Genomic DNA, 13,677 nt, shown 5'->3' with positions numbered 1-13,677 from the left:
TGCCGCCATCAGCCGATGTAACAACAGAGGGCCCAGAAGAACTGGTGTCGTCTCGGGTGATTTCCCTTGTATGTCGTAAATGTTAGCAGACAATAAGAACACTAGTCATTCTATGGGACTCCCGGGAGATAGCTGGAGACTCACCGGAATCCATTTACAGACATCACATTACTGCCACCAACAGTTTCGTTGTTGATGTTTCTTTCTGGCGAGGTGTATCATTTTGGACTTGTTCACACCCAAAATAATAAAAGCCCACAGGAATGCAAAATAAGGACCTTTCACACAGGAAGCAAATTAGTAACATTCAACAATTACTTGGACACGAGCCTCATTTATGTATGTACCCTAAAATGTCACAGATTAGTGACATTTGGATTGTAACTCAAAACTATTATTTTCCTTTACAACAACAATGTTTTAAGGTAAAATTTTGTTTATTATATATATATGCAAAGTAAAAGCCCTCTTTACAATCAAATGTGCCATGGATGAAGTTGTGGAGACAGTCAAGAGAGCACTACTTTCGCACAGCTGTCTTTTCTCATTCAGTACTAGCGTCTAGCGCGATTGCTATTCAGGGTGATCCTGGTAAGAGCACACTTAATTTGTAAGTGTGAACTAGGTCTAATACATCTACGCAGATTCTAGGCAGAATAATACTTGTACTTTTAACAGCCAGAGAAAAACAGGCAAAGTAATGACCTTCAGTTGGTACAGGAAGTAAAAGGTCAAGTCAAGATGCACATTTTTTTCAGAATTTCTTCAGAATTTCTTACTTCATTTCAGTAAGAGAATGTGGGTGGCTAACCCAAAACAAACAATAAATCTTGTTTAATATGACACAATGTTTGAGCTGGGGAAAAATACCATGATAGATAGGTAGTGAAGAGACCCTAAAATAGAGAAAAGAGTGCAATGTCTTGTGCTACGGAAAAATCGCCATGCTTGTTTTTGCACGTGCCTGTCTGCAATCGGGTCGTAGGCCAACTTCTACAATTTGCACTTTCTTCCTGCGATCCCTTGAGGGCGCCGTGCACTTTCCTAAAAAATATACTTACCCCTTACCTGCATAAATTTGTCAGGTGAACTCACAAACTCGTGGATGTCTAGAAAGAATAGAACCATTAAATTAATGGCTCTGAATAGAGTGATCCATCCATATTCTTTTTAATTAATTATCAAGTTCATATGTATGTATATGTATGTTTTTATACTGGAAATAAAAGCAAACCAAACCAAGTGCAGGCGCCTTGCAATTGCTACAGCTCTGTATGGCTGACATGTGTACTTTGCCTCCATAGACCATCCCGAGTGGGATATGACATTATGAAGTATGATGAAAGACATATATTCTGTATTAAACCATCAAAAGGAACTACGGTATATCAGATTCAGTTCTTCTGTTGCAAGGGAAGTTCTACAACAAGTGTTTTCTCCTCTAAACCGGTCCTACATGTTTATCCCTGCTAACAGTATACCTTACCTCTACGGGCGACCATTCCCCCAAATGCACAAAAATAACCTTTCATATATCTTTCACCGTAAAATCTAAACATTTAAGTTGTTTAGGATTAAAGAGCTTAACAAGTATACATGATTTCAAATCAAGGCAGCAACAGGAGTTACGTTGGAATTTATTTCCATATGTTTGCATGTGTGCATTTGTCTACTGGCAAGGGTGCCCTAAAATTGACATCCGGACCCTCAATGCTCATATATTCAACATAGAGCTCATAGACACACACTCTAAAAAGTACATTTCAGACCTCTTCCCCAAAAAGCTAGTGTGGAGTCCTGCAGCTACTACAGGTGCCTATTTGTTTTTTACAGTATGTACATGTATCTTTATTGAAACTTACAATGTATCTTCACAGAAGTAATATTCCATTCGATACATGGTAGCAGCATCATACCAGCATGAAACTCAAAACATACAGAAGAAAATATTTATTTCACAGCCTGGTGCCTCTTAAAGCTAAAAACAAATAAATCTCGTTCCATCATCTCTCTCTCTCTCTCTATAAACCTGCTACCGTTAATCTCCATGTACAAGGTGCACTTTTTTGTCGCTGAAAAAAATTGAAAGTCGGGGGTGCGTCTTATACACAGGTACAGAATTTTTTTTTAATTTTTTTTTTTTAGTTTCGATTTATGGCGCTATGCCTGGCAATGTCTCCCAGCTCAGTAATCAGTGTGTTGACTCACCACTCGGAAACTACAACAACACTCAAATTTGTCTGTCATCTTGGTTTGAAAGTAATCTTTCTAAAAGATCTCAATATGTAGTTTATAATAATAATTCCTCAATTTTTCAAAAGAATAACATAAGGAAAGACTGAAAGAGAAAGTGAAAAAATGATAAAAACAAAGAATAACATAAGAGAAGGTGATAAAAAGAAAAAACAAAGAATAATAAAAAACAAAGAATAACATAAAAGAAGGTAAAAGAAGGAAGAAACAAAGAATAACATATGGAAAGACAGAAAGAAAAAAGAAAAAGAATATAATAATAGTAATAATAGTTTTTGCATCGGAGTGCCGCGCATGCGCATTATCAACTGAAACACGCCAAAACATCACTGAGCTTTTCAGTCGGTGATGTTTCAGCACAAGTGTAAACGGGTGCGCGAAACATCGCGATTTTAGAAAAAGAGGTATTTGACAGTATAAATGCGCCTTATGATTTAATGATCAGAGCGTAAAAAACATTTCCCAGAATAACGATGCCCACAGGTAAACTAGAAAATTCCCCTAGAATCTTTTACGAACGATGTTAACAAAAGCGACACGGACAGGAAAGTGCAATTGCATGCCACTAAAAGAAACTTTTACGACTGTTGGTCAGTACCCTATTCCTGAAAATAAAATATATTACCTCAACAAAAGTCAGAAATTTGAACTGGCATCTAAATCAAAATCAGAAAAACACCCACCAAATTCTCTAGTCACTAAATTTTACTAAAGATATGCATTGATTTACATGGTATGCTATTGCTTATCTAGGTAACCTATTTGGTGGTATGGTTTGGCCCAAATTCTACGAAAAACACCAAACTTAGCCCATATGTCGGTCAACTCCAAAATCTGAGCCCCATGAGCTTGAATTCATTTGTATTTTCAAATGAAAAAAGGGCTAGAATAATTAAATTTTCTCTTATTATGGGGATTACAGGTCTTGAAAATCTAACTCTGATGCTGTTTCACAGAAATTTTATTTAAAGTTCAATCCAACCCTTGTAATGAGTTGATTTGTATAAACGCAGGAAAATGAGATAAACAGAATGGCAAAAGTTGGAAATAAATCTGACCCACAATAATAAGTTATGAATGTTTGAAATATGAGATCACCGAGTCGATGCGAATCTCAAATTGGCATTTTGGTCAGTGGATTGTGACATAGGACGCAAATCCTGTTTGAACACAAATATCATAAATTTCTCCTAAGTGTCTTATCCCTTGGGGCACTTCTCAAAATATATGGATAGCATATCATTGTAGGTCCTATAAACAGAATAGACCCTCCTAAGCCAAACATTTTTTAACTAGATGGAACTTTGACTGCGTGCAGTCAAAAATGATGCCTCCACCATAGAGCGATTTCACAAACCAAAACAGAAGCAATTTTTCAAATTCAAGTTTAATTGTAATCCATTAACAGGTTCTCAGAATATCGTGATTACAAGCTACTTTTCATAAACATGTATGACCCTTTTATCTTTGACCTCATGACCATAAAATCTAATCAGTTCATTGGCTTTGCAAGACACATCATGTCTTGAGTTTAATTGTAATCCATCCATCGGTTCTAATAATAATTATGTGATCACAAGCTATTTTTGCATATATAATTAGCCCAATGACCTTTGACCTTTGACCTCATGACCCCAAAATCTTATCAATTCATTTGCTCAGCAAGATACATACATGTCCTAAGTTTGATGATAATCTGTCCATCGGTTCTAATGATGTGATCAAGAGCTATTTATGCACACATAATGAGCCCTGTCACCTTTGACCTCGTGACGCCAAAATCTAATCAATTCATCAGCTCTGCAAGATACATACATGACCTAAGTTTGGCAGGAATCCATCAATCAGTGCTTGAGATAACGCCATCACAAGCTATTTTTGCATACATAATGAGCAATGTGACCTTTGACCTCTTGACCCCAAAATCTACTGAATTCATTAGCTCTGAAAGATACATACATGACTTAAGTTTGGCAGGAATCCATCAATCGGTTCTTGAGATAACGTGATAACGAGAATGGAACGGAGGGACGGACGGACAACCCGAAAACATAATGCCTCCAGTTACTTCGTAACGGAGGCATACAAATTGAAACTTTAGTAATTTTGTGTGTTGGAACAAATAGGAAAGTAGTCCGGCACTCCATCACGGTGACATTACCGATTCAGTCCATTCGAAGTGCCCATACACATAGTAAATTACTACTCATTAAAAAAAATTATGAATTTCTTATTTTTAGTCAGATTTAACTAGAACTTTCATCAGTCAGCTTCTCAGATTTGTCTGCATTCTTTTAGAGTAGTTGTCTATTAAGGTTGGATTTCCCTTAAAAGGTAAAGACCAGTTTTGGAAACGCCCCCTCTCAAAAAAATGAAATGGAAGCTCTTATAAACAATCATGGGAAAGAATATGTTTCAACTAATACATGATGATACAAATTGTGCCGGGTCACCGCCTACTATAATTGATATATTTGGTAAATTATTATATCTATTTGGACCTGATAGATATTGCGCACGTGTCGCGTAGTCCCATATACATCTTTCTGTATACAGTGCTTGTAACTTTACCAAGACTAAGCCAAATTTCTTATCATTTTTTTTTATTCCAGAACCTTGCAGTACACACCAATACTTATATACTAGATGATTAACCTTTTCTGATCGACTCCAGACCGTTTCTTTCACAATGCAATCGCTGGACCAGAACTGGTCTTTAACTTTAAAGAATTTTGAATGAAGTCGCCCCCTTTTTCATATAGTCTGCAGCTGGCGGGAGAGAACATGTAGGTCGAGTTCAATCCACCATTCTTCTTACGGAGGCAGGAGTGTATTTATTCAAGATGAGGAGCCATGAGAGTGATCATTCACAACAGGGGAGATTGATTGAGAACATTGAAGGTGCATTCATCTTTTGGAGAGAGCCTAAGAAAAAGTACTATTGGAGTCACTGAGGCCCAAAGTTTAAACCAGTACCTTGAAAAGAAGGCATGGTACCGTAATTAATAATTTTTTTTTTCTTCTAAAGTTTGATTTATGCCCCTCCACCTGGCGCTATGCCTGGCAATGTCTCCCAGCTCAGTAATCCGTGTGTTGACTCACCACTTGGAAACTAGAACAACACTCAAATTTGTCTGTCATCTTGGTTTGAAAGTAATCTTTCTGGTAGATTTCAATATGTAGTTTATAATAATAATTCCTCCAATTTTTCGTACCACAAGGTTCTATCCTAGGTCCTCTTCTGTTTTCCAAGTCGGCAAAAAAAAAAAAAAAGAGGGGTGCGGTTAAAACACGAGGGCGGTTTATACAACGTTAATTACGGTATATTTGTTTTATATCCTGCATCAAAAAAAAATAATAATAATAATAATTTAAAAAATTACAATTTTGGGGAAAAATAAATAAATTTAGAATTAGAAAAATTAAATTTTTATCAAAAAAGAATTAAAAATATGAAAAAGAATTAAATTAAGAAATTTGAAGAAAAAAAAAATTAAATTAAAAAAAAAATTTAAAAAAGGAGTTTCAACCCCCAAATAGTACTCCCAAATAGTACTTTTTCAGAGCACCATAAAATAGTTGAATGATTTCTGGTCACGTGACGAGCTCTATACCAATCAAAACCAATAAATTTTTGATGCAGGGTATAAAATAAAATAATAAAAATATCCCAATACATACAATAATAATAAATAAAATCATAATAAATAATCATAATTTAAGAGTGCATATTACAGGAATGCCTAAAATACAAATATACTACTAGTACTCTTATTTCTTTAATGTGGTCCCTATCAAGAAATTTACTTACTGCTGAAAAGTGAGCTGCAGTTCCTGGGTGGCTTGAGAAATACAGCCCTACTCCAAACTCTCCGTACGTCAAATCTGGATAAAAGAAAGTAACCAAATTATGAGAGAGAATCTCATGAATGAAAGGAAACCGTATCATACCTCAAGCTTTCTTAAAAGACAAATAAAATATGAGAAGGATACAATTTAAGCCAACTTCACAAATATTTGCAACTTGTTGTTATTGTTTTGGTTTATAGGCGTTTATCATTCAGGAGTGAATATTTACGCCTCTTCTGTTAGGATTTTTTTCTTTCAATATTAGATTTACTTTACACACAAAATACTATTTTATATAGCAAAACAACTTTGTGAGAGAAAAAAACATAAATTATCAGTTCATAGGCCTACAGGATTTGAAAATGTTGGAATCTTTTTTTCTGAAGTTGACAGATTCCTAAAATTAATGTGCAATTCTTACAAGGATATAGCTTAGAACTCAAAGACAAACTGGAGAAGATTCTAATTAAATTGTCGGCTGAGGTCAGTGGTGGGTTGGACACAATCCACAAAACACTGTGACACATAGGAATGTTGGGGGGGGGGGGGGGACGTGGTAAACATTTTGGAACCCCTGTCTGCATTTTGGAAAACCTGACAGTTGCTTTTATCCTAGTCTCCAAATTTGAAGGCATGAAAGCTTCCTGTATATGCTTGTTTGGAATGTTTTGGCTGCCTTGTTGAAGTAGTACCCCCAACCACCCCCTTAGGCCTCATCAATATAATAATAATAATAATAATGATGTTGTACAAGATTTCAGATCATTTCAGATCATGTGTACTTCAAGTGATCTTTGACCTACGTGTATAATGAGCTCATGCCTCGTATGGTATTGATGTGACAAATACGTATTTACAAGAATCCATTTTATTTTATTTGGAAGGTAAGAAAGAAATTCTGGAGGGAGTTGGAAAGGATTACTATCGATGAGTGGAAAGAATAATGATGAAATGGATAAATTGATGTATGAGCTCCACCATACTCCTCAGATATAAATTTGTCATTTATATTGAACAGATGACAGAAATGACCATGATCCTTATTTGATGCCCAGCCTTTACTGTATTTATATGTGCTCCAATACATGAATATAATGCCAATGACAGACAGGAATGTTTAGAGAGAAATAAATATGAACATGAATTTTGTGACTGCTCTTGACTGGATGAACTGTTGATGGTAATGAATGTCCGTGCAGGCACAGCTGGGTAAAATAAAAGAGAGCGTGATTGATTGCATGGGGGCACAACATCAAACAACAGCACATTCACACTAGAGAATGTATACCACATTTGGATCTAAAAAACATAAATAATCATCAAATGGCCCACACGCTGCTCCCTCCCTTTTCCTCTTGTATTGTTTATGTATTGTATGATCTGTCAAAATGTCATTGTATTGTGCTTTTATGATTGGCCTAATAAATAATAATAATAATAAAATAATCATCAAATACCAAAAGGTGCATACACATGGGAAATGAATATTGTAGGACTTAATAACAATTTTGTATTGATAAATTGGATTTGGGGAGGTCAGCTTAGACCATACATGGTTTAGCATCTGTTCAATAATAATAATAATAATAATATGGATATTTATATAGCGCCGGTATCCGCATGATTATGATAAATCTGGATTTATATCGCGCTTTATATGAAATACCCTATATTTCATCGCTTTACAGGTTATTATTACCCAGGGCGCGGTCTTATAAAAATTTGATATTAATCGCAACTATGAACATAAGAGATAGGAGACTGCAAACTTGTGATTGATTAAAGGACTTCCTATTGATTTGGATCAATCGCAACTCTTTATAAGATGGGGCCCTGGTTATCAGTATCACTCAAGCACAGTGTGCACCATCTCCACTCCCTTGGGAGTATTCCTACCATATGGCCACCATGGGGGCATAAGGTAATTACTACCAAAAAACGCTTCCATCAGGTTCCCATTTCTCTCCTGGGTATGGAGTGACAAATGTAGATTAATGGCTTGGCAAAGGACATTAGTGCCATGTTGCGGATCGAACCCACAACCTTTGCACTTCCAGTCAAGCGCTCAAACCACTGGACTACCTCACCCCTTACACATGTATCAGTTCATACTCATAATAAGCCACGCCCAATTTACACAGTTTTTGTTCAATAAAATAGTCACACGGGCATTGGATATAAATTCTTTGATTTTTTTAGCCTATGGTTTTCATATAGCTGTATGATCAATTTTGCTTGACTAAATGGGGGGTTTAAAGTATAGTTTACATTGGTAGGGTTAGTAGGTTTGGCTCCAGAAGGCTGGGTTTTGGGGTGAGCTGGAACATGAAAGGCAATATGAAATACAGAGGTCAAGGGTCAAATCCCTCCCTGAAGCAAGCATGTTTGGCAGAATGAGGTGTGAGTGACATAGGTATGGGACATTGCCAAGAACACGTCATGATTATTGGAGGCAAGCAAAGAAATGGAGACAGAGGGGAGGTGGGAGAAAGGAGAGGAAATGGAGATCAAAGAATATCAAAGAAAAAGATATGCAAGGTGGGATGAGGACACAAATTTTGTTTAAAGCTGATTCTCGTAATCTTGAAATCATGTGCTATAGGCCTAAATGTTTTCATCACATAAAGTAGACCAAATATATTCTCAGCAGAAATTTACATAAATTCACATGAGTGTTTCCTGCAGGTACATATAGAAACCAAAACAATGCAAAGTCTCATCAGAGTGTTTCCATAAATGTCATTCCTCAAATGTGTGATCCCTCTTTAAGCAGGTGTTGTCACTTTTAAATAGAACTTACATGTGATAGGAAGTGCCATGACCTAATACAATGGTTTTATGAATCAGCAGGTGAAGACAGTAATCCTCGCCAAGCTAAATTTTAGCAAAAAATTTATAATTGGCTAGGAGACAGAAGGCTGGACAAAAATTGCGGGAACATGAGGGATATTAACTCTTAACAGTATCATGTCTGTGTGCCACACTGTATTTATCGTGGGATAGAGATACATGTATAACAAAGGCTTCAAGATAATATAACTGTCTCCACTGCAAGACCAATCTATACCAATGTTACAATGGTTGTCATGGCGCTTATCAAGACCGGAAATGGGATGAGAAGAGCAAGAGATAAATAAAAAGAGAACGAAGATGAGGGAGGAGAAGCTAATTAAAAGGGGGAAAAATAGGGCAATACATGTATCGGTATATAGAATAATGAGAACAAGAAGAAGAGACATGAGAAACTGGACATTTCTGATGACAACAATTACACCTACAGAGAAAGACAGGCATCTAATCATTCAAATCAAATGTACGTGTACCTTTAAAATGACTAGGTAACATTGTCTCAGATTCTGAAACAAAATCCTGGATTTAGTTCATGCTGCATTCATAATTATAAAATTTTAGGTCAGTCAGGAATCCCATGGCTTTTACAAGCCGATCGCCTGTCTGATTATCAAGATATTTATGATTGAAAATCGAAATTTCATTATTCGTTTTTATAACACTACAGTCTATTGGGGAAAATGAGTATGTTAAAACCTGTCACACAAAGATTTTTACTTTTTTGAGGCACTTCATGATCATTTTGAAGCGCAAGTTTTATAGGGCTTCAATATTACACCATATATCACTGACACTGATAACACGTAGGGCCATGCATCTCAGATTTAACATTGTTAAACCATGCCTTTAAAGTAGGCAGAGCAAGAGCCAAAGAGGAGAGCAAGCACAGGATGGACGGGAGAGAGAGACATAGGGGAAAGGGAAGATGGAAAGATAGTGAGAGATCAAGAGAGAGAGAGAGAGAGAGAGAGAAGGAGGGGGAGGAAGAGGGAGGAAGAGGGAGGAGGCTGGAAAGGGACAATGGACATTTTGTCAACAAACTGTCAGCAGTATTCATATTTTTGTGCTGGAAAACATTTCATGTTTTTGTGCTGAGAAATATTCATGTTGAGAACCCAGAGTGCAGAGCATGGCTCAGAAACTACTTTCACAGTTCACCAGCAATGCTGCGGTCAGACCTCCCCCCTTGCTCGCCAGCTAAGTTCAAGCTAGTATCTGGCTTAAAGGTACGATTCAACATTTAACACGACTCAGAACTTCAGAAGTGCATGGCCCAAAGTGTCACAATCAACAAAACATATTAAATGAAAGTGGTACATTTAATAAAGGGGAAGTCCACCCTGATATTAAGTTGGATTTAATAAAAAACAGAAAATGAGAAAACAAATTAGTGAAAGTTCAAGCAAAGTCCAATTAAAGACTTATGAATTTTTGAAGTTGTCATCAGTGAAACACAAACTGGCTCGAAATTTTTCTGTATGGAACTTTTATTTTCTTAGTTATTGATGATAAAATAGATTTGTTTCATACAGGGATGATATAAAAACATATTTGTAATAACCATATTTAAGGTGAATGTATGATTGAAAATTTTCATAGGGTTAAATATAGATTTTTGAAGGTTTTAGTACACCGCAAATGGGAATGGACGTCACAAGATACATCACAAGATACATCACAGAATTTAATATCAATAATATGTGATTGATTAGTTGCACCTTTGAAAAAATTCATAACTTTCTTATTTTCATGGGTTTATGCTGAAACTTTCACTGACCTGTTTTTCTCATTTTTCTGCTTCTATTTTAAACCAATTTGATATTAGGGTGGACTTCACCTTTAAAAAAAAAATTGATGGTTTGTTTTTGTTATTTCTTCACATATGTCCTACCAGTACATGAGAATGGAGATACAGTCTTTATAATCATTATTCATTCAACCATTGAATATCATTCTAATATCAAACTGAATGTTCCATACAAACATGCTTCACCAATAATTTGTACCCAACTCAAAACTCTTGTTCAACAAAATAATAAAAGGCGGGGAACATAAACTATAGCTATCTGTTAAAGGTAATACAACGTTTTGGGAAATTTTGGAAATTGGGTGGATAGTGAATCTTTACTATTTTGATATATTTGGATGCCCCTGTTGATGTATTGTAAGCACTAGAAAATAGAGCCCCTAAAACACTTCTGTTTTTGAGAAAAATTGAATATAAAAATTTACCGGTGCCCCCGTAAAAGTTTGATAAACTTTAAATAGCCCCTACGGCCATACAATGATAGCTGCGACCATGAAAGTTTCAGAATATGTAGTTGTGATATATCATTTCCAACCGGGAATAGCTAATCGGTCGATTTTAGTCAAGAAACATTGTTTTAAAGCTTCATTAATATTTTGACCTTGAGAGGGAGCTATACAACATAAAGAGTTTATTATTTACAATTTCATAACTTTAGAGTCGATTTCGACCGCGACAACGATCACTGAATATTGTAGGATCGCATATGCTTCCAATTTGTTCATTTGAACCAAATTCATGACACAAACACGAATTGACAATGCTGTGACGTATCTGCAGCTATTAAAACCAATTTATTAATCAGGGTGGACTTCCTCTTTAATATTTACTAGAGCTGAGAAGGAATATGATTGTCCCACATTTCTCGAATAACTTCTTTCACACGAATATATAAAGGTATTGTAAACCCAAAGCATATTCCGGATAATTAGTATTACAACGGTTTAGCAAAATTTCGGTTATATTATTAGTACAAAATAGTGGTTTTGACGTGGGAAATTGCAATAAGTTGAGTCTCCTTGAACAAATGCTGCTGTGTATTATGTGGTCGTCACCTCAAAATACAAATTTTGATTGGAAGTTTGAACCACAGAAACTTCTCTTTTTTCTTAAATCAGAAGACAGAAAAGCAAGTGCCTTTGTGCTACATACATTAATGTGATGACCATAATTACTCCTTTACCACAATTAGAAGGAAAAAAATGGTCAAACAGAGGTTTTTATTGTTTTTCTTTGTGTTCTGCTTAACAACGAGACTGAATTTTGAAGTAATAAAACATTTAGAAAACACATAGAGGCAAAATTAACAAGTTTATGAAAGAAAAGTACAGTGTGATTGACATGACATGTATGCAATAAAACATTATGAAAGCCAGGTATGTGGAGAGCAATTATGAATAAGCCAACAAAGTTTAACATGAACAACTTTATATGACATCGGTCAAAGTCTGACCATTATCTAATCTATGACAGACCTGGGTCTGACCTGTGTCTGACCCAAGTATGACTTAGGTCAAGTCACCGAATGCGATATTGAACCAAGAGGGCAGGCTTGCATACTGCTCGAGAAACTTTAGCAAATTTCCTATTAAAGGGACTTCACACTTGTCTGAAATTTCAAAGATCTCTGAGTACTGACCACGGATTATCACCAGCTTCAGTACTCTTGAAAGCTATCCGAACTGGGGAAAATGGGAATAACCCTGCTATCGGACTTCCAAAATTCATCATATAGCTACATTCAAACCAAAGACCACATTTTTGGTTTCCCTTGAAATGGTTTTCTCATTGTAACATGTACTTAAGGAACCTGTACATAAAGACCACCAGTCTGTAAAGACCACTTTTCTTGTCTCCCTTGGATGGTCTTTATGGGCCGGTTTCACTGTATATGATCATTGAAATTTTGAAGTCTGAATATTGTATATCAAAAAGTATTTTTTGGTATCGTTTCAAACAAAAACTTGATAAAAAAAATCAGCGTCCCATTCCAGTCTGAACGTGGTATCGTATGAAAATTGTAAAAATTGGCAGGGCTGAGAGTGATACTCATAATTGGCAGGCTGTCCTGTTAACAAACCTTGCCAAAAATCAGTTTCTTCATCCAATGTTTCTTTTGAACAATGTTGTTATCTAGTGAGTCTGTACGCTTCTTTCACTATACGTTTCTTTATACAAATTTATACAAGTTTGGTATAAGCTTGCCATAAGATGAACAGTCTTCAAACAACCAAGGGTGCATTCAAGCGATTTTTTGAAGCTAGAATCACAAACATGAATCATGAATCAAAACGCCGTTAAAAAACACAGCCACTGCTCATCACAATGTGCAGTTTGACCCAGGAAGTATAGGTCAACTTCACTGTGTGCTTTCTGAATTTGTTACGGTCGACTGTCGGCCAAACCGGAAGCAGGCCACAATAATGATGTTATAGAATCATGATTGAGATACAATGTTTGCGATTTTAAACACGTTTTAAAAACGTCTCTGAAAACCTTTTTCTAGGATGAAAAAGTGTTGATTGAATGCACCCCGAGATGATTCATAGCTGGCTTGAAGAATGTGTCAGGTTGATGACAAATTATTGCAAAGTCAGACAGATACATGAAAGGAAACATGGCAGCGCTTGTCAGATTTCATTGTCTTCTGAGATGCCCGTCAGATGACTTATAAACCCAGTTTTAGATGAACCCGCCTGAGATCTGGAACATGGCAGAGATATATGCCGGGGTGAGGGGAAACAATGGTGTCATCCTCAAATCGGAGGGTCGTAAAGAAATGATATGTCTAGGATTACTTTCATTACAAAGGAAAGTTTGAGAAGGTTTTGTAAAGCAAAGGGCAAGGACAATCAATGTCACATGTTACTTTAGACACAGCACTTCTGACTCCGGGTGTCAGAAAACAATAACAAAAA

At 36.1% G+C, this 13,677-nt stretch overlaps 1 protein-coding gene across 1 annotated transcript in view; it reads right to left on the bottom strand.

The window, feature by feature from the left end:
* LOC763418 overlaps nucleotides 1–13,677 on the bottom strand; it is a 45,543-nt gene that overhangs the window by 18,154 nt on the left and 13,712 nt on the right. The window contains exon 6 of the mRNA XM_011679911.2: nucleotides 6,065–6,138. Within this exon, the coding sequence (XP_011678213.2) occupies nucleotides 6,065–6,138 (74 nt within the window). The remainder of the gene's footprint in view (nucleotides 1–6,064; nucleotides 6,139–13,677) is intronic.

Source organism: Strongylocentrotus purpuratus, unplaced genomic scaffold (assembly GCF_000002235.5).
Source record: "Strongylocentrotus purpuratus isolate Spur 01 unplaced genomic scaffold, Spur_5.0 spur5_scaffold_3, whole genome shotgun sequence".
Classification (NCBI taxonomy): domain Eukaryota; kingdom Metazoa; phylum Echinodermata; class Echinoidea; order Camarodonta; family Strongylocentrotidae; genus Strongylocentrotus; species Strongylocentrotus purpuratus.
The sequence above is the reverse complement of the archived record's forward strand: the minus strand, read 5'-3'. Positions and strand labels throughout refer to the sequence as shown.